The sequence below is a fragment of the Orcinus orca genome, chromosome 17 (genome assembly GCF_937001465.1).
Source record: "Orcinus orca chromosome 17, mOrcOrc1.1, whole genome shotgun sequence".
NCBI lineage: Eukaryota > Metazoa > Chordata > Mammalia > Artiodactyla > Delphinidae > Orcinus > Orcinus orca.
This window is the reverse complement of record NC_064575.1, coordinates 78,327,191-78,348,425: the sequence shown is the minus strand read 5'-3', so window position 1 is coordinate 78,348,425 and position 21,235 is coordinate 78,327,191. Positions and strand designations below refer to the sequence as shown.

The 21,235-nt window shown below is 36.2% G+C and overlaps 1 protein-coding gene across 8 annotated transcripts in view; it reads right to left on the bottom strand.

The window, feature by feature from the left end:
* Window positions 1–21,235, bottom strand: part of EFR3A (EFR3 homolog A) — a 183,929-nt gene that overhangs the window by 138,635 nt on the left and 24,059 nt on the right. For 7 of the 8 annotated variants that reach the window (XR_004480932.2, XR_004480929.2, XR_007472515.1 and 4 more), the window contains exons 2-5: window positions 11,009–11,085; window positions 8,682–8,809; window positions 7,292–7,442; window positions 2,343–2,464 (exon numbers count right to left, since the gene is read on the bottom strand). Coding sequence is in view for 3 of the 8 variants with exons in the window: in XM_004265315.3 (XP_004265363.1) it covers window positions 2,343–2,464; window positions 7,292–7,442; window positions 8,682–8,809; window positions 11,009–11,085 (478 nt within the window). In the remaining 5 variants the exon portion in view is untranslated. Of the gene's footprint in view, window positions 1–2,342; window positions 2,465–7,291; window positions 7,443–8,681; window positions 8,810–10,938; window positions 10,958–11,008; window positions 11,086–21,235 lie in introns of those variants that run through there. The other variant, XM_033419773.2, reaches the window with a different exon arrangement.

The following is a 21,235-nucleotide window of genomic DNA, read 5'->3' as shown; positions in this document are numbered from 1 at the left end:
CTGTTTCCAAAAGCTGCGAATAGGGTTAGAGAATGGGAGATGTGGGGAAGGGGGTGATACTGCGTAGAAACCCATCGGGAAGTAATGCAGACATTCAGTAGTAGCAGGTGGAGCATGGGATACGGCGGTAACATGACACTGAACAGGTGAGAAAGTGAACTAGGAGACAAATCTTGCCTTTTACAAAGCTGTGTCTTATTCATGCTGCTTTCTACAACAAAAGGAAAGTCTTGAAAATCTCTTCAGCTATCACAAGTGGGCAAGCCTAACATTACTACAAAGGTAGTATTTGCAAGTCAAATATTTTAAGAAAATCTTAACAGTTATCAGCCCCATTTCCTACTGGCCATGCCCCCTAAGTTTTATTTGACAGTGTATTGCTAAAAAGAGGGATTTATAATAATTATCTAAGTTAGAACCTAAGAAGGAATATAAACAGTCCTGAGGAAAACCAAAAGGGCTTTTACTAAAAACGAAGCCGAAAAAAAAAATCAAGCCCTCTAAGTATCTTAAAGCATTTTAGTTTACTCATTTGTTTCACAGTGATTCAAATGAAGTGTTATTTTGGGATATCAAATGTTATATAACAAAGAATTAAGACAAAGTACCACCTTTCATTTGTGTACAGAAAATTTCAAGTTTCTTTTTTGTAAGTTGAAAAATGTTACAAAAATACGTGTTCAAAAGACAAGATTTTTCACTAGGGGGCGCTAAAACCTAAAAATCAGATACCTATGTAAAAGTTTTGAATTTTTTAAATGCATCCTTTCATAGGTACTATAACATCATAAACACTTTTCACCTACATTGGTTTATATGTGAAATTCACCACCTCAACCAAAAATTGGGAAATGCCTACATGAACAAACTAAACAAACAAAAAAAACCCCCCTATCTTCTAGATTATTTTCTGTATTTTAAAAGAAAACAAAATTGTTACAACTTTGAACAAAATGTGCCATTTTATTTAGCTAATTTTTATACCTTTTTGCCCCATTAACAAGTTAATACCAGCTTCTGAGAACAGGGAACAGTTTTATAAAACATTTTTTGAATATCCTTTAGGGAGAAAAAGAGACTTTAGCAGTGATTGGGAGAAACAGGAAATTTATTATTATAAGATAGTTATAGTTATCTCTATTTTTCTATAAGGCTTTACACCCGTAATAAGGGAATAACATCAGGATCCTAAATGGCCTATAGTATACCAAGCAAAAATTATACTAACAGCATCTCAGACAGAAATAATTCTTATATCTGAAAACTATTAAATTACCGCTCAGCTTTCTTTCTCCAAGTTAAGTAACTTTTACACTTGTTTTTGTTTGTGTAAAGCAACACTGTAGCTTGCATACTTAAAGCTAACTAGTTACCTTTCTGTATATTCCTTTATTTTAAAAGAAAAGTAAAAATCACAAAACATGCTCAATCTTGACTATCGACTGCTCATGACAACACTCTGAATTTGGGTTAGTTTCTTTCTTTTTAGGTGTATTATGGTAAAGCTCAAACTACATTTACCAGGGTCATTTTGAATTTAATTTTTAACTTTCATATACATGTCAATCTATCGATTGTGTTTGCAGATAAGTATTTGATTCTAGATTATTACTAGGATGTAGCTAGAAGAAATGTTTAAAAATGCCCAAATCAGTTGTCATGACAACCTCAGTCAGACAATGATCCCGTAACATACAGTCATTCATTCATTCAATTTATGTATGTATTCATTCAAAAAGTGCTTATTGAGAGCCGGTAATGTGCTCAGCAATATTCAAAGTACTAGTGATACAGCAGTCCTCAAAACAAAACCCTTGCCCTCCTGGAGTTCATCTTCCATAGAGGAGAGACAACAGACAAGATATGAGAAGATAAAGCTTAACTGGGAGGGTTGATATTAATAAATAAAAGGTGGCTGAGGGAGGATTCTCATGATAAGGTGACATCTGAGCAGAAATCTGAACAAAGTGAGGTAAGGCCCAAAGACCACTCAGTCCGAAGGCCCTGGGGAGAAGTGTGCCTCATGTATTCAAGCAAGCGAGGAGACCCATGTACTAGATCAGAGTGAAAGGAAGAAGAAATGACAGGATCTAACACTGGGGTATGGTGAGCATTAAAGGGCATTCTGGGTTACAGTAAAGACTCTGCATTTTATTCTGACCGAGTTAGGAAACCACTCTCAATTTTGCTGCTCTAGTCAGTTCTTCTAACAGCAATGAAATTTGTACTTCAGGAATAAAGCATATATTTTCCCATCTCCTTTGGTGATCATTATGTAATATATAAATACAATATTCATCAATAAATAACTCCAAGACTATAAACCATAAAACAATACATACTCTGTTCGTGTTTCTGGATCACTATCACAGGAGTGACACATGGCACTGAAGCGAGATACAAAAAAATCATAACGTCTATGATAGGACGGTGTGTCTTCTTCAATATTTGCAAATTTGACAAACTAAAAAAATAATAAGATGTATTATCACCTTTTTGACAGTGTGGAACAAACACATTTACTTTCATTCATTATTTGTTACATCGACAAGAAATATCCAAGTAAAAAGCAAACGAAATATGAAATATCATAAATGCCACATATATACGAAAGGAAGTTTTTGATAATGAACTTTACCTAATCAAGAATATAGCGTTATGAACATCAAATATAACTTTGTGATGCGGTCTCTTTTGAGTGAGCCCACTCTCCCAAGAGCTCTCATTCTAAAGCCCTTCTGCATTTCCTGGATGCTGACGGTGTTTCCATGACAACCTCAGTCAGGCCCAAACCTTCAGGGAATTTTATTTCTTAAATCTCGGGTAGGAAATCTTGACAGTTGTTACATAACACATGAATGAATAATATTTATACAAATGAGACGGGACAAGAAAAAAGGGCCCTAAACTGAAGGAAACCAACTCAATATAGAAGAAAAAATACTGAGATGGTAAAATTTATTCTACCTCTTTTCTAAAGATTAAAAAAAGAGAGAGATCCATATGTTTAGGAAATCTTAAATATCTACATGAGTCACAGGCCTAGCCATATGATTCCTTAATACGTACTCTTCTTTTCTTATTTGCTTTCTCATTTATTCAGTAATTTATTACTTCTAAAATAGCCTAAAGCTGTCCTGGAAACAAAACTAAAGTAAGCATAGAATAAATTTGAAAAAATAAAATTATGATACTAAAAGTATTTTAAATTAATTCAGCCAGAGCCAAGTCATCTGTTTTAAATTATAATTTCATGATTCATATTATCTAGAAGAAGACCACAAATACCACACCTGGTAGAGATGAAACTGACATTCATTACCTACTCTGTACCATATTCTGTACTAGGTGTTTTCACGTGAGTTCTTATTTAATCATTCCTACAATCCTGTAAAGAATGTGGCATCATCCCCATTTTACAGACAGGAACACTGAAATTCAGAAGTTAAATTGCCTGCCCAAAATGACACTGTGAGTAAATGGTGAAACTGGCATTACAGTTCAGGGGTTTGATTCCAATTTTCAAGATTCCCATACTACACACTGACCATATGAAGAGTTTCAGAAAATATTAAGCCAAATATTTGTATTTTTCATAAAAAGAAACTTTGAATGACACCAGGAAATGCTCAAAAAATGTGAATGATAAAAACACATACAAGTGTATATACAATATGTTCCCCATTTTCTAAAATATATTTTAAAAAGAAATTAAAATAGTAAAGGACTACTTCTGGATACTGAAATTACAGGTATCTTTAACTTGTTTACTCTTTCATATTTTCTTGCATTTTCCAAACTTGCTACCAAAAATCACATATTAAATTAGAAAAAAATTAATCAGAAATTTTAAAATTTGGCCACTAAAATGTTAAATTGTTCTAGAAATTTTTTTAGGAGAAACTTTATTCTCTTTTCACTTATTGAAAGTCACAAATACTCAAGTACAATCTGAGTGATCATTTACAGAAGCGTCTCCTATCACCCTTTGGCATAAAGAACAGGATAAAACACGTGCGGCTATGTTCCAGGGAAGTGCATAAAATATTACCTTCCTTCCCAATTTTATGGAAAAGCTCTTCTAATTCCTGTAACTCTGGGAGCTCTCTAACAAATTCTAAACCTATATACCCTGTGCTAAGAAAAATCAATAAAAAGAAAGGTATTATCATTATAGACTTCTTATCATACGTAGGAGTGGGAAAAAATGAGACAGTATGGTGCAGAGATTAGGAATGGATTCTGTTAGAGGGCTCTGGATTTGGATCCTGGATTTACTAACAAAATACGTGACCCGTGAAATGGAACATTTAACTTACAGGGCTGTTGAGAAGTTCAAATGAGAACCAAACAAAAGTTAGCACAAGGCCTTGCTACTTTCTCCCCCTCTCAGCTCGGTGCTCTGTGATGACCCAGATAGGTGTGGGAGTGGGAGGGAGGTCCAAGAGGGAGGGGATATATGTATACATATAGCTGATTCACTTCGTCGTACAGCAGAAACTAACACAACATTGTAGAGCAATTATGCTCCAATAAAAAAAAAATTAAGTGAAGAGCTAGATATGCTTTAAAAGGTACAACAAAAGGCAGCAGCATTGTGATCTTAGATGTAGTTTCTCACAGTAAGCACTATTAAATTTTCGACCCAATAAACTTTGTCGTGGGGACTGTCCTGTGCATTACGTATAGCATGTTTAGCAGCACGCCCAGCATCCTAGAAGGCATTAGCACTCCCCCAACCCCGGTGTGAAAAATTAAAAACGTCTCCAGACACTGCCAAATGTCCAGTGAGGGTTAGTGAGGGGGGAGAACTGTCCCTGGTTGACAATCACTGCTTTAGTGTAGTGAATGGTTTAAATGACTGGGCCCTATGGACAACTGTCAACAATAGTTAAAGAAAAGGTAAAGATTAGCAATAGGGGCTTCCCTGGTGGCGCAGTGGTTGAGAGTCCGCCTGCCGATGCAGGGGACACGGGTTCGTGCCCTGGTCCGGGAAGATCCCACATGCCGCGGAGCGGCTGGGCCCGTGAGCCATGGCCGCTGAGCCTGCGCGTCCGGAGCCTGTGCTCCGCAACGGGAGAGGCCACAACAGTGAGAGACCCATGTACCGAAAAAAAAAAAAAAAAAAAAGATTAGCAATAGGCTTCAGAAAAGTGAGATGGATCAATTGAATACAAGAGGAAGAAAAAAAGGAAAGTAACCTCTGCTTTTCCTAGATTTTAATCCACAAAAATGACAGTGTACTTATATAACACAAGCTTTGGAGTAGGAAAGGCCTAGCACTGAATCCCTGTTATATAACACTATTATTTCACTGTCTTTGGACATGTTATTTAGCTTCAATTCCTCATATGTAAAATGGGAATAATACTTCTAAGCTTGAAGGTTTTTTGTGAGAATTAAATGACATAATGTATATGAAGTATCTAACATATACTATATTTATTTCTTTTAAAAAACATGAACCAATGTTGCAGAGTGTTAACATTTATTGCTATTATGTATTATTATTTATAACAATAATTATGTATTATCATTTATTGATATATTAACTACTTAACAATTTTCTTGCCTAAATCTGTGTTTATGCGGGTATGCTATATTATTCTCTATACTTTTCTATATTTGAAATAGCTCACAATTTTAAAAAAGGGTAAAAACACAAAGTACCTAGCACAATTTCTAAAACAAAGGAGAACCTGAATAAATCCTGTACTGTTATACTGAGTCAGCATCAACACAAAGTAGCAAATGTCAACAAATTAAAATAAAATGTACAAAGACCACTAATAAATACAAAGGGACTAAATCAGTACCAGTCACGTTTGACAACTTAGCACCACTAAGAAATTAAAATCAGACTTCCAGGGAATACTATATAAATAATGTTGGCCAAGATAATACAGCATTTCATTTAATACAATTCATTCAAGTCAAAGTAGGCAACTGGAGAATTTTGTCTTTTTCCCAAATGAGTCATTAAAGGAATTCTAATGGCATTGCTGGCTTGAAGTAAAGAAACGTCTGGAGATTTACACTGAAACTCCTTCCCCCACAACCATTAAAACACTTCCCCTAATATATAGGATGGATAAACAAGAAGGTCCTACTGTATAGCACAGGGAACTATATTCAATATCCTGTGATAAACCGTAATGGAAAAGAATATGAAAAAGAACATATATATATATGTATCTATAACTCAGTCCTTTGCTGTACAGCAGAAATTAACACAACATTGTAATTCAACTATACTTGAATAAAATTTTTTTAAAAATTTCCCCTAAACTTTCCTCACCTAAATGTAGAGGAAATAGGAGAAGCATAAGCAGCTATGTTGCCAGAAATGGAGCCTGTCACACCACCTAACTGCACTTGGAAATAGCCAATATTTTCCCTCTGAAACAAATGGACAAAATCATATTAAGGGCTTTTTAATGAGGATTTTATTTACATACTCTTGCTTCAAAAAAAGAAAAACATTATATTACTACCAACAATAACTAACAGTGCCAAACACTGCTCTAAGAACTTTATTTGTATTAACTCATATCACACAACAGGAGTACCAAGATCGGTACTATTATTATCTTCATTTCACAGATGAAAAACTAAGGCAAGGAGAGGTTAAATAACTTGCCCAAGATACACAGCTAGAAAGTGTCACAGGCATAATTCAAAGAAAGGCAGTCGAACCCTAGAATCCATGCTGTCAGTCACCCCCTACACTTCCTAACCACAAAACAGTTATCTATAAACAATAGCAGGTAGTATATGACTCTGTTATTTGTTGATAAAAATCTGGATGGGAACATATAGATTGGTTGAATGCCTGAAAGCTTCCTCAGAGATGAAGTTGGAACTGAAAGACTGAAGGTTATACAATGAAACTAAAGACAAGAAGAGAAAGGTCATCACTGTATTTTATTTTCTTTATTAGATATGCCTTCCCCAACCCCACACATGTTTAACAAACTATGGTTCCGGATAAAAGAAAATGAATGCTGTTAGCAGAAATAGTTCAGAAGTAGTGTAAGAAGGCCTGGGGGAAAAGAAAAGCCTTTCATTTATGGCCAACTGAGTTTCTGTTGTTCCTTATGATTGGTTAACATCCCAGATTTCAAAAGCAGCGACAATAAAAACTAGAGACAAAATGTTCTAATCATCTACCACTGTACTGGTTGTCCAAATGCCCTGACCAGAGCATCCGCTTCTACCAGATAGACACTCTAAAAAGAGTCAATCCAAGTTATGCTAATTAAACTTAAAATTAGAGAATAGTTTTACTCACAGAATTTGTTCCAAGAACTTGGAGCTTTGGTTCCCCTGATTCCAGCAGCTTTGCTACCATATGAAGAAAGCTTTCTACAAATGGCTTGATGCTTTGAGAATGGCAGGCCATAAGAAGTTGGTCCAATGCCTCCATAGCAATTAAAACATACCTAAATATAAGAGAAAAATAATGTCAACACATCTCTAGCTCTCTTAATTCTCCTAATCACTTTCATAGGGATAATTAAAATAAGTTTACTTAAATGCACAGAGCACAGAAAGGCAAATTTAGCAGCTTCTAAGTGAGATCCTAATCTTCACACAACACAAATGATCTTGAGATTATAAAATAATCCTCATGTGGAAGTATACAGAAACTATACTGTACTATCCCATCTTCTCCTGCTCACCAAAAACTCTCCCAGAGCTTCTTTAACATTACCTTCATGTGAATTTTTTTGTAAACACAAATATTCTCCATTTTCCAGGCTTTTAACCACATTTCTTTGCATCCAACCCAAAAGTTATTATAAGAAATGTGCCTAAATTTCTAACACAATCTATTTGTATTTGTAAATATGAGTATATAAAACAGTATCAGCAATATTATAAGGAAAGGTATCATACATTTTACCATATAATTCATCAGATTTTAAAGCTTGTACTAAAAATTAGAATTCAGACTTCAGATAACTTTGCTTGAACAGTCAACTATAAAAACTACTTGTATCAAGACTCACATTTGTATCAAATGCTCTAAATGGTAACAATGCAGAAGTAGAGAAAGCCAGTATAGCACTTTAGAGAAAGAAATACTCTGAGAAACTAGTATCATAAAATGACAATATGGAAAAGTATTTATAAACCAAATTGCAAAGTTACTGCTGTTCAAGCACAGAGAATGGATTAAGATGGTAGACTTTTATTTATAGGTAGATGTACAGCTAGCACAGGTCAAATCAGCATGCTTACATATTCTGAACCTTAAGCCTAACATAGCTCTCTTTTATTGCTCCTCTGATAGGTAAAACTGGAGCTGTGATAAAAATCAGTTCGTTAACAGAATTTCTGATAGTTTTCAATTTTGAGACTGATTTTTAAATTACAGTACTGTGCTGACAGACTAAGGGAATCAATTTCTACTATTTCCATTAGGGAAGTCTTAAAAATTAATGGATACTTAAACAACTCTGTTAAGTAACATGAGTTTATTCTTAAACCTGACCACCAGGAAAGTAATAAAAGCTACAGCATCTATTCGGTATTACGCATTTCCTTATATGATATTACAATGTTTTATTCTCCATATGTTATCTTTCCCTGACTAGATGGCAAAATAATTTATAGGATGATTTAGCCTAGGAAGAATTTTCCAAAGATACTATATTAGCAGCAATTAGTTTCCTTACCCAGAACGATGTCTGACAACATCCCTGCTCAACCTTTCTGCCAGGTAAGAACCAATTCGATCCAGTTTCTCTGGAGCAGATACAGCATAAAATGTCAATTTCTCCATATCAGCTTTAACGAGGCCATCCTAAAAATAAAAATTAAAAAAACAAGTGAAATAGGTTATATTTATATTTTCATGCTTATTTTTTGTATTCCTAAGTGTTGCCTGCTTCACATTTCCCCTTTTTGGATTGGTAATTAATCCATATTTATGCTGAACCTTCCTGGATATAGCCTCTTAAGAGCTAATCACCATTCTGGATATGTAGAATTTTCAAAAGTTAAATAAATGCCCCATTTAGGAAAAGCATTTAAATATGCTTTCACAAGCAATGGATTATTCTAACACCTTCCTTTACAGAAAAATAGCTCAATTAACTGCATATAGTATGTAAGGAATAGAATATATTTTAGTCATTACAAGAAAAGGTTTGGTTATTTGTTCCCCTCATTAGAGCACTCTTTGAAGGCAGAGACTATGACATGTAGACCTCTGCACTCTGGGTATCTACTGTTGGACGTGTTTTGGATATACCACAAGATTTGTTCGTTTAATAAATTAAAAATAAGAAATGTAGTCAATTGGGTTTATGGTTGCCATATGTATGCAAGGTTCATGTAAATCTTTCCTTTTCCTTAAACCTTATTTTACAGATTGCTATTTAAGTAAATCTTATCTAAATACTTGGCAAAAATAAAGATTCTTTCTGTAACCATTCTCTAATTTACCTGCCACCACTCCCATGATCAAAAGTGTTCAAAGCTCCCTCACTGCCTGTAAGTTACAGGGGATAAAGCAGGTGCCTTGTCTGTCATTCACATTCCTCCCTAATCTGCACTCCACCTTATCTTCAGTAATCGTATGTTCCAGATTCCTTAAGGAAATGATCCGGATATTCAGTCTATTAAATGACACTTCTGAAACTTCCAATCAGGAATTGTGTACAATTATCACTCATTACACTTCAATTAGGCTATAGGCACCTTCATTTGAAGGCTCTTGTTCGCAAATGTATCTCTTACTTTACCATGATTTTTCTCTTGCCGGCAACAAAGAGACTAATCTCTGCTTCTCCAGATGGTGTACATCCTTCAGAGTTCAGCAAATTACATTTCTTCTGAGAATGCTTCACAGAGATTGCCAACCCATGTGATACCTCCCTGATATAAAGGCAGAAACTTTACCACCTGTTTTACTTAACATTTTTCTTACTGATTTATGCATTGTGATTTAATATTTAGTATGCTTTTGCTTTATATCAGTCAAATGGATGGAAAGCTTCTTAAAGGCAGGTACCATATCTTAGAGTTATTTATATGCCATAAATTATCCAGGATATCTCGCAGCCAAAATATTTAATTGATAGGCCTCCTACAAATTGCTGAATATTTAAATCAGATTTGATTAAAAATGAGGTGTATCTCATAAATTAATATCAAGATAACCAAAAGGTTTCTAGGGTTGGCTACATTTTAAAATAAAGCAACTTCTGGAAGTCAAACCCATGTAACACTTTTTTGTCCCTATCCATTTAACACTAGACTAAAGGAGTCTTGGAAAACTTAAGACAGTGTCAAACAAAATCAATCAAAGACAACTGCTTTGAAACCAGTCGTCTTCCACAATAAAGTAACTTTTATAAAAAATTAAAAAGCACTTAAGTAAAAAGAGAACAAACTCTGCCTGGAATATTCTCCCTTTACTTCTCAATTCTCTTCTGAAAATTGTGTGGCCAACCCTATTTATTCTTTGGATCTTAGCCTAGATTTCATTTCCTTCAGGCCTTTCTTCTCCCAAGCCCAGATTAGATACCATTCCTACCTACTCCAGCAGTACCCTGTACTTATTTCTCTTTCACAACATATTCTTTCACACAATATTGTAATTGCCAATTTACTTGTCTAGGAGCTTGGCGAGAGCAGAAGACCAAGTCTGTATTCACAGTTGTGTTCTTTTGGCATTTCATACAAATGATCTGACACTAGTTCATAAATTTTTGGTAAGTGAGTATTACTTGAATTTAGGAACTATACAGACTAAAGAACATCATCCGTCCATCGTTCTGAATTTATGCTTTAATCTAAGAAAAGAATCTGAAAGTCAGACAAGCAAGCATGGATCATTTAAAGGTTAAAAAAAACAGAGTAGTATAAAAATAGTAGTGTACATGATGAGATTTGGGAGTAAAAGTAGAGAAATGAAATTAGGGAAACCTTTAGGGAGGTCAGCGGGGGGAAGGATGGGTCAGCAAAGAGAAGGATCAGTAGATGTAGATCAAATTACTTTTGGATCTTCAGGGAATATGTTGTCCACCAGGCGTTTGTAGCGAGGACGCAAAGCTGAACAGCAGCAACACACTCCTGTTCAAAAAGAATAAAATCACAAAGTGCAGAGATTAATCGTATTGTAAACTGACCTAGAAATTCAAGTTTCTGATATTTATGGGTTATTTAAAATAAAGGGGGAAAGTTCAAGCAGCCAGAAATAGAAAAAGGCATGCAAATTCAATTATTACTTAAGAAGTGAGAAAGTTAAATTTCTCCTCCCCTCCCCAAAGACACCAGGTCAAAATGAACATGCTAATTAATTACTCCAAAGTTTCAAACCAAACTGTTCAAACTGTTTTGGGGCATGTGTGTGTGTATACACATGCATGCACATTCACATAAAACCTGCCCAATTCATCCTATAAAGCATGTACACAACTGGTACCCCACCTTGCCTCCCTTCTGGTCTCATTTCCTACTACTCTCTGCAGCCCCTACCCCTACCTCCACCTCCCTCACCCCCACTTTTCCTGCCCAGCCCAATCCACTCAGCTCCAGCTACAATGGTCTTAAAATGGCAGTTCGCTCCTAGTGTAGCTGGTGAAAACAGTTAACACCTGTATCTATATGATGCATCACACAAAGGAACCACAAGAGTGAGGGAGAATCAACATCAAGGGAAAGTCCAGGAATTTCAAAAAATGCTCAAAGGCTGCTCTATACATTTTCAGTTGTTGGCATCTTGGAAAGGGTCAAGGATTTGGATTAGAAGACCTGGGTTCATTCCAATTGTTTCACTTAAATGGCTACATGACCTTGGGTAAGGCACATCAACTCTCTGGAAAGAACTATGTAAGTAGGAGGGATCCATTTTCTTGTCCTACAAACTAATAACTTGATGGGAATGTTGGTCTTGAGCCATTATAAAATTCTTCCCATGATTTATGAAACTGGGGTATGTGTGTCTGTGTGTAAGTGTGCACTTGTATGTATTTAGAAACCAAAATATGGTATGAGAGAACACTTAAGCTAGAAGGTAAGAGAACGCAGACTTAAGCAGACTTCCATTATCTTACTGAGTAATGTTATTCAACAGACAACTTCTCCAGACCTCACTCTGCTCATGAAGTATACATGACTCATGCATGCAGTCATATACCACGTCAAGTTAAGTGCCCAACAGGCCAAAACATATAAGACTGAGTCCAGATTTGTCATAGAATGGAGCCATTATATTGATAAAAACAAGACAGAATTAAGACATGTACAGCATCTTTAGTTATCACAAAGCAGTGTGCATACATTATTTAACATTTCCAGCAAATTTGTTAGGTATTATTATCACTACTACTTTACAAGAGTGGAAACTGTAGCAGAACTGACCAAGTAACTTACTCAACAGCAATGGCTGGGTGAGAATCCAATGTCTAACTCTGAAACCTCATGCTCTTTCCACAAACCCAGAGATATTAGTGGTCAAATCAATCAACATCCAAATATTTCATCTGCACTTGCTATGTCCCTAGCCACCATCAGTGGCTAGATGCCACAGATACAAGAAAGTATAAGAGACAAGATCCCTGCCCTTGAGAAGTTCATAAACTTGTTATTAAAAAAAAATAGTGAATAATTCAGCAATATATACATAGGCACTACATGCTGATAATGTAAAATGATATACATTGTTCAGGATGTTTTCTACTTTAATAGAAGAAAAAATTCCAAAGAGTCCACTAGGGAATTTTTTTCAGACTAACACCAAAATACCTGAACTCTTTTTAAAGCCCAAAAGCAAAACACAGGCTAGATTACTAGAAAGAAAAACAAGGGTAAAAGCCAAGTAAGCAAAAGTCATATCTCTGTGTCAACTATACCTAATATATAAAAATACTTCAGATGAATATTAATACACTGAAATAAATTAAAATCAAATATGTATCAAGTGATTAACTTATATAGGGCACTGAGCTAGGAACTGCAATGATGAAAGAAGCTTATAACCTGATAAGAAGATTAGGATGAATACTTTGCTATCACTAACACAAGGCCAAATATAGTAAATTCAAATTGCTATTATGGCAGAGAGAGAATGGAACTGAAAAACAAGTCCCAAAGCTTCAAGTTCCCTGTCAGAATAGTAAATTATGTAATTTTCAATAGGTAAGAAAGAATTCTTAATAAGGTATTATGTCTCACATTGATACTTTCTGATATTATACACTGCTTTTAGTTTAAAGAGGCTTCCAAAAAATGGGGACTTGAAATACACATAATATCCAGTTCCCACTTTCAGGAAGCTTAGGTGTACTGGAAGAGACAGATGAGTAAAAAGACATAGGTAGCATGGGGTTAAAGGGCAGGGGCTCTGGGGTCACACAGACCGTGGTGAACCCAAGGTCTCTCACTGTCCACCTAGGAAGGCACGTTACCTTCTCTTATTTTACCTACATTTCCTTATCAGTTAAATGGGTGTAACAACGCCTTCTTCATATTTATTGGGAAAATGAAATAAAACTATATGTAAAGTTCTTATTAAGGGTGTAATACACAGTAAGCATTCAACAAAATGGTAGTTATTACTAGTAACGCTGTAAGTACTTATAATCGGGGTAAGCAGAGGTGCTTGAGGGCCCTTGAGATAGTATTGCCAACAACGTGACAACCTTTGCTGAGAATTAATCATCTAAAAATCCAACAAATTTTACATGTGGTTCACAACAAGCCTTCAATAACAAGAGGAGAACCAGTGGGGTAACTGCTGTTTTCTGAACGTGATGTGTGCAGCACTACACTAAGTACTTCACAGCATCATTCATCTATTCCTACGGCAGCTCTCTGAGGTGCTATTTTCAGCTTTGTGTGATAAACGAGGAAACAGAGGCTAAGGGAGGCCCATTTGTCCCATATCATACAGCCGGTAAGGAGAGGAGCTGAGATTCCAAGCAGATCTGATGACTTTAAAGGGTAACTGCCACTCTGAATTCAAGCACCAGACAATTTCTACATTACTTTAAACATTTTAGCTCTCCACAAACCACTACCCGTGAACATGACTGCAGGAATGAGTCTGGCTAACAGATGAGGAATGCACTGCCATGGAGGGAAATAAACAATCACAGTGAGCTTCTCCAGGAGGTTCAAAACGAAACAAAACAAAAACAACTTCTTGACCACTTACTATGCATGAAAACTTACCTACTATAGAGAAGACAGATGAAACTAGATTTGAAAGCTTCAATTTACTCAGGTTTCTATAAAATGATAACATACTGAAGGTAATACAAGGTGAAAGTGAGTGGTAACAGTAATCACAAAAGAAAGAACTCTATTTTAAATAAGACAATTCTGTACTTATAAACACCACAAGAACAAGTAAAATAAAATCATTGGACCTACTGAGGCACAGAAATGTGGGTGACTCCCTTGCTGAAGTCAGTTCATAAGGCTTTTCGAGTTCAGCTGCAGGTACCTGAACATAGTCCTTCATGTTGTAGGAGACAATTTTCTAGCTGATCTTCCTGCTTAGATCCTTTTACCTACTGTGCAGGAAGCGCCTAGTTCACTTTACTTGTAATTAATTAGCAGAAGGTTCTAATACGCTGTAACTTAGCTAACGTGTTGACATCAAATATAAAGCTATGGAGAACTTGATAATATCCCTATCAAATTCTGCTGACAAGGCCAAACAGCTTAAACAAGATACTATTAAAGTATTGTATTGCTAGTTTACTAAATATAGATTTTCATATAGTTTGAATAAGCAAATAAACTTATATGGTTTTCTTAAAGCATTCCTTTAATTCCTCCTCATCCTAGCTTCTGATCCCTTCCAACAAACTCCTCAGTTTTCAACTGCTTCCCAACCTCATCTTGTCCAAAGGAAAAAGGGGCTAAGCATATCACAAGAAATCCTCAAGCAACTGGCAGGTCTAAGCAATATGAATTCTTCCTTTAAATTTAATTCTAACACATAAAGGACAAGGTAATTCACCATTCTTCTCCTGCAGCATATGGAATTTAGAACCCTACGTATGATATAGCAGGAGGAGAAACAGGAAGTCTCAAGTAGGTAAGTGAACTATGGGAAAATGGAATTGGGGCACAGCTGGAAAGAAAAATTATGACCCAAAAAAAAGTGCCAAGCTGCATATTACAGTGGTGTGCACACAGGCTCATGGGGCAACCTGTTCAATAATGCTCTCTGAGCCTTAGTGAGGAAACAGAAAAATCCTACCCATCTCTCAGGGTTAGGAGTACTAAATCAATATAAAAAATTGCCTGGAATATAGAAGTCACTTTAAAAACATTATATATATATATATATATATATATATATATATAAACCTTTTGGAAATTTTTTTTTTTTTGGTAAATTCTGCTCTCCTAAATTAACCATTTCTTCTTTAAAGACACCCAAGACACCATGTGGATTCACCAGCATCTCCTAGTCCTTGCGTCAGGCAGGAGTGAAATGTATCGACCTCTATCGTCCTCCTTCTTTCATGGTGAGGTGTCAGAAATAATTTCCAACCCGTCCTGATCCAACAGGCATTCACAGAAGGACTTGAGTAGCTGCACAGAAAACCTCATGGCTGAGCTGACAGAAGCCATGGATCGGGTACACGGGCATACAGGGATGCTGGGAGAATTCTGCTTAATGGGGCCAATAATCTAAGTGGTTGGTCCACCGGTGAGGACTCCTAGTTTGTGATGACATTTGCTTTCCTATGCAGCTTTGTAAGTCTGGGGGTTTGGATAATTAATTAAGACCCCTTTTAAAATAAGTTACTTATGCTTTCAACTAACTATATTACCAATGATAATTTAAATCTAACTGGAAATAGTAATATCTCCAGTATTAAATTATTAATAATTACACTATTAATGTCTATTATTAAACACCATCATGGCACTGGGTACTTGGGAAAAAGCTATCCTCTAAAACAAAAATAATGAAGTTGAAGAATGTTTAGATCTTATGATGGGAACCAACTGTATGATTTTGAATTAGGTTTGTCTCATGATCTATTAAAGGAGAAATTAACAGTATCTATAACTTCTACAAAACAATTATATTATCTGTTAATTCTAACATGTAAGGCATTAGGAATTCTCTGGCATATTTAGGGCTTACTAAGTGTCATACTTTCCAATGGGAATGGCTATGATTACTGGATTTTGGTCTTTATGATATTTCTATCATTGTATCTATAACAAATTATTGTACTTATTTATACACACGTCTGTCTTCCCCCCCTGAAAATGAGTCACTCCAACATAAAGCCCATATGGTTTGTTCATTGTTGTGCATGTCTGGAATATAGCAGACATTCACAAAAAATGTTCCTTCACTAAATGAATTTGGACCCAAAGTTCACTGGTAAACAAAATGAATTTAATATCTGTTGATATGTGCTATAAAAATCAAAATGATAAAGTACACTGTCCACCACAAAATACTAAATAAATGCCAGAACAATGTAATTTCTCCAGCGAACAGCTGACAGTGTCAAATGAATCACTCTAAACAATTCATGCTTTATTTTTAGGCCTAGTGGAAGCTATCAGTAATCAAGGTGAAAAGAGACAGCGTGTTTTTCTATTAGAAGATTTAAAAAATTCACTACTTCAAGACCTCGAGCTCTGTGGTATCCAAAGCCCTTTAAAAGAGTCTGCATCAGGGCTTCCCTAGTGGCGCAGTGGTTGAGGGTCCGCCTGCCAATGCAGGGGACACGGGTTCATGCCCCGTTCCGGGAAGATCCCACATGCCGCGGAGCGGCTGGGCCCGTGAGCCATGGCTGCTGAGCCTGTGCGTCCAGAGCCTGTGCTCCGCAATGGAGAGGCCACAATAGTGAGAGGCCCATGTACCACAAAAAAAAAAAAAAAAGAGTCTGCATCACATATATTCTCTTCAAGGTTAAAATTAAAAGTCAAGTTATTCATTCAGTTAGTGTCAGAACAAGACATTCACTTCATACAATTAAAAGATTTAGTAATATTACAGTCCCACTCACACATATCCCTCCCAAGTACTGAACACTTATACATATACCATACACACACATATAGACACCATATATAAAGCCTGTAATACGGGTGTTATTCCTGCACTTCAACACATGCACAAGGTACTGTGTTAAGAGCCACAGAGGATCAAAAAGGTAACTATCTACTTGAAAAGACAAAGGTTTAAAAATTGAAATTTAAAACAAGATTTGGACAACACTGGAGGACAAGGGACAGCTAATGTCAAATGGACCACATGGCCATAGGGCCACAGAAGTTGAGAGAAGAGAGAAAGCACTCCCAGGTCAAATGAAGGGAGGTTTTGTGAAGGACATAGGATTTGAGCTGAGGGCTCCCCCTGAAGAACAAGTAGACTGAACTATAAGGATACACTGAAGACAGTGGAGGACAATGACAGGCAGATGGAACAGTGCAAGTTTCACTGTGGAGGACGCTGCATGGAAAACCCAAAAGGCGTTTTCTAATGACCCAGAGCTTAGAAAGGAAGGAACATAGAAGGCGGCACAAAGGAAGCATCAAAAGAGTTTGGTGACTAATTAGATAGGGGTCAAAGTAAAATGGGAACAAAATAGTCTTATCTTTAGGAAAGTGTTCCTTTTGAAAGGATTCTAATCCATTAGAGGAGTATTTTATTACATGATTCTTTCCGCATGTAATTCTATACGTTCTCTCCTTTCATTCTCAATTTCACTACTTGTTCTTTATTCCCAGGCACATAAACTTCATGGAAAAGAGGACAACAAAGGCAGTAAATGGAATTAAAGTTCCGATTCTTTTTTAAAAGATGGTCTTTCCACTGCATTGCAATACTTGCCTCTACAAAAGGCATAACATGGACAAAACTCTGCACACTTCACAAAACTACTCTGAGGGCTTCCCTGGTGGCGCAGTGGTTGAGAGTCCGCCTGCCGATGCAGGGGACACGGGTTCGTGCCCAGGCCCGGGAAGATCCCACATGCCGCGGAGCGGCTGGGCCCGTGAGCCATGGCCGCTGAGCCTGCGCGTCCGGAGCCTGTGCCCCGCAACAGGAGAGGCCACAACAGTGAGAGCCCCGCGTAACAACAACAACAAAAAAAACGAAAAACAAAACAAAACAAAAAACTACTCTGAGATACTCTCTGTAGGGAAGAAACAGCATTTTGCTGCGTCAACTAGTGATCAGTCTGTACTCAACACATTTTTCCCCCACTATCACAATTTTAAAGGAAAAAAATATATTAGGCATTGTCCTACTTACAGTCAATTTACAGATTTATACATAGACTTTACAGTATACTATCATACTTAACTGAAAAAAAATAACTATTACTCAGTAGAGTTACACAAGGACAAGAGCAATAAAATACAGAATAATCATTGCTTTTAGAAAATCTAATCCTGCAAGATTGCATTTGAAAACCTTTTGGAATCCTCATATGAAAAAAAAAATACCACAAACATTAAAATAAGGAAATACAATTCTCTATTCATTTCATCTGATGTTGGCTTAGTTTGCAAAACAAATAAGAAAGGATCCACTGGATGACACAGAAACCAGAGCTGCAACAGGAAAACAGGAAAAACAAAGTACTCACACCTCTGTCCCCACCACCATTAGGACATAATGTATGGTTCATCCCTACTTCTAAGACCATATGACCAGATGCTGCGTGCCACAGACCTTCTTCAAGTGCACTCAGGGGTGGTCTTGGAAGGGAGTACACAGCGCTCCGGTGTCCCCATCTCCGGAGGTAAGAAATTAGATGAGGCAGAACTGAAAACTGAAATAGTATGTGATTCCCTTTTTTGTTTAATAGATAAAATACTGACTAAAGGTCATCTATGATAATGTCAGTAGAACTGTTAAGAATTACAAAAGGAATCACATTTTCTCCAGATGTAATTGTTTAAAAAAGCATGTGAACAACAACTTTCCTCTTGAATCCACACCATGGTACTATTATATTGATAATTATTTTGCACAATTAATATGTTTGGGGGGAAGAGAGAATTATGTAATGGTCAAAGACAAATTTCAGGATTATGATTAAGATAGAGGAAGAAGGGCATAAGGCAAATCAGAGCATGTAAAATTTATAGCGTAACTGAGAAGGTAAAGTACTAAAGCACAAATGCGTTTTAAGAGTCCTATTTAGAACACAGTCTACCAAAAACTCTAGCTGACAAAAAACCCTTTATCTTCAAAAGGAGATTTAACACCCAGCTAGGGAAACAGTTGGCAAAGTAACTGAGGGCTCCGACAGTTTCCATCTCTGTAGTATATTTCAACAAACCAATCTTTGGAGCTTTGTACAAAAACTTACTTTCCACTTCTCAGAGCAAATCTTGGTAAATATGTAATATGACAAAGCTAGCCAAAGAGTACAGGAGTATCCTACATTAAGAAGGAAATGTGTTCTTCAAAGATAAACAAAAACTGAGATCAGTGTATATCTAAACTCCTTTACTATGGAAAAGAACAAAAGAAACTGAACTTACAACTTTCCCTTTAGTTAGAACTTCTTGTAAAGAACCCTTAACATGAACAAATGTTCATGGAACACCATGGAATATTGTTTTTTTATGTGTTCTTGAACATTGTTTTTCTTATATCAATGCCTAGACATAAGCTAATGGCCCAAGAATTCTCTGTCACCCATTTAGAATCCATTTTGAAAGGGCAAAATTTTCTTGAGACAGCCAAAACCTTCTATTGTATAGTTCAAAAATAAGATTAAAATAAGTTAAAAATTCCACATTTAAAAAACACAAAAATTCTCAATAAAAATAAAGATGCTCTTAGTGCTACTTGTTAGAGGACAACAAAACTTCAGGGTCTAGGAATCCTCACATTAGAAATCAAAATACAGAAAGAGCCACTAACATTAACACAGCAAAGACAAACTTACAGAGCCTCAGAAGGACCTCTATGGATAAGTAAAGGCAAGAACTCCATTTGCAAATCACTGATTCAGATGGTTGTGAGGCCCAGGGATGCTTAGTAATTTAGCATCTCTAGAGTGACTTGAGGATGCTATTAATAATTATGCCAGGACCAGTGATATAAATCTTGGCAGTCACAGGCAACCTAGGACCTAGGATTATCCTTATTCTCTTAGACGGAGTATTGGGACATGTCTAAAGGCATCAAACAAAGTAGACAAGTTTTCAGTTATAGCTACAAAATGAGGAAAAGCAACAACAATCCAGCCAAGGAAGATAAAGAAAAAGGTAAGAAAAAAAAAAAAAGAAACATAGAACATTGGTTAAAAAAATAATAACTTAAGAGTTTACCTGGCTTTAATTTTTCTGGTATATAATAACTACAGTCATAATATATCAAATGATGTAATAATTTTTGTTATTAACTGGTAAATTCCCTGCACATCTGTAATTAATGTTCTATCAAATGCCTACTACAGTCAAGGTACGAAACTAGGGACTGTGATGGGATGTGTGAATAAGTCACAAAACTGGTTCCTAACATGAAGACCTTCAAAATATAACAAAACTGTTTTTTGTTTTTCATTATTTTTTAGATTCCATATATGTGTTAGCATACGGTATCTGTTTTTCTCTTCCTCGGGGCAGGACAGGAATAAAGATGCAGACGTACAAAATGGACTTGAGGACACAGGGATGGGGAAGGGTAAGCTGGGATGAAGTGAGAGAGTGGCATGGACATATACACACTACCAAATGAAAAATAGAGAGCTAGTGGGAAGCAGCCGCATAGCACAGGGAGATCACTCGGTGTTTTGTGACCACCTAGAGGGGTGGGATAGGGAGGGTGGGAGGGAGATGGAAGAGGGAGGGGATATGGGGATATGTGTATATGTATAGCTGATTCACTTTGTTATACAGAGGAAACTAACACACCATTGTAAAACAATTATACTCCAATAAGGATGTTAAAATTTTTTTTTTAATATCAAGCAACAACAACAAAAAATACTAACAAAATTGTAAGAAATCAATACTACAGAAAACAAGATGAGTATTCCTTTACTAAAAAGAAAAGGCAGATGCAAACAAAACCATAATGGCAAGTAACCAAATTCACCCTCAATCTCCAGGTAGAATTATATATATCAAATTATGCTGATTTTTCTACCACACTCTTAACACAAACGTTATCTCTAGGGAACAGTTAGAACACCCTCAACTTCCCTAACTAAAACAACACTCTCAACTCTTCTGCTTTTATGATGTGAATGTGTTTATTACTCTCTTTTGA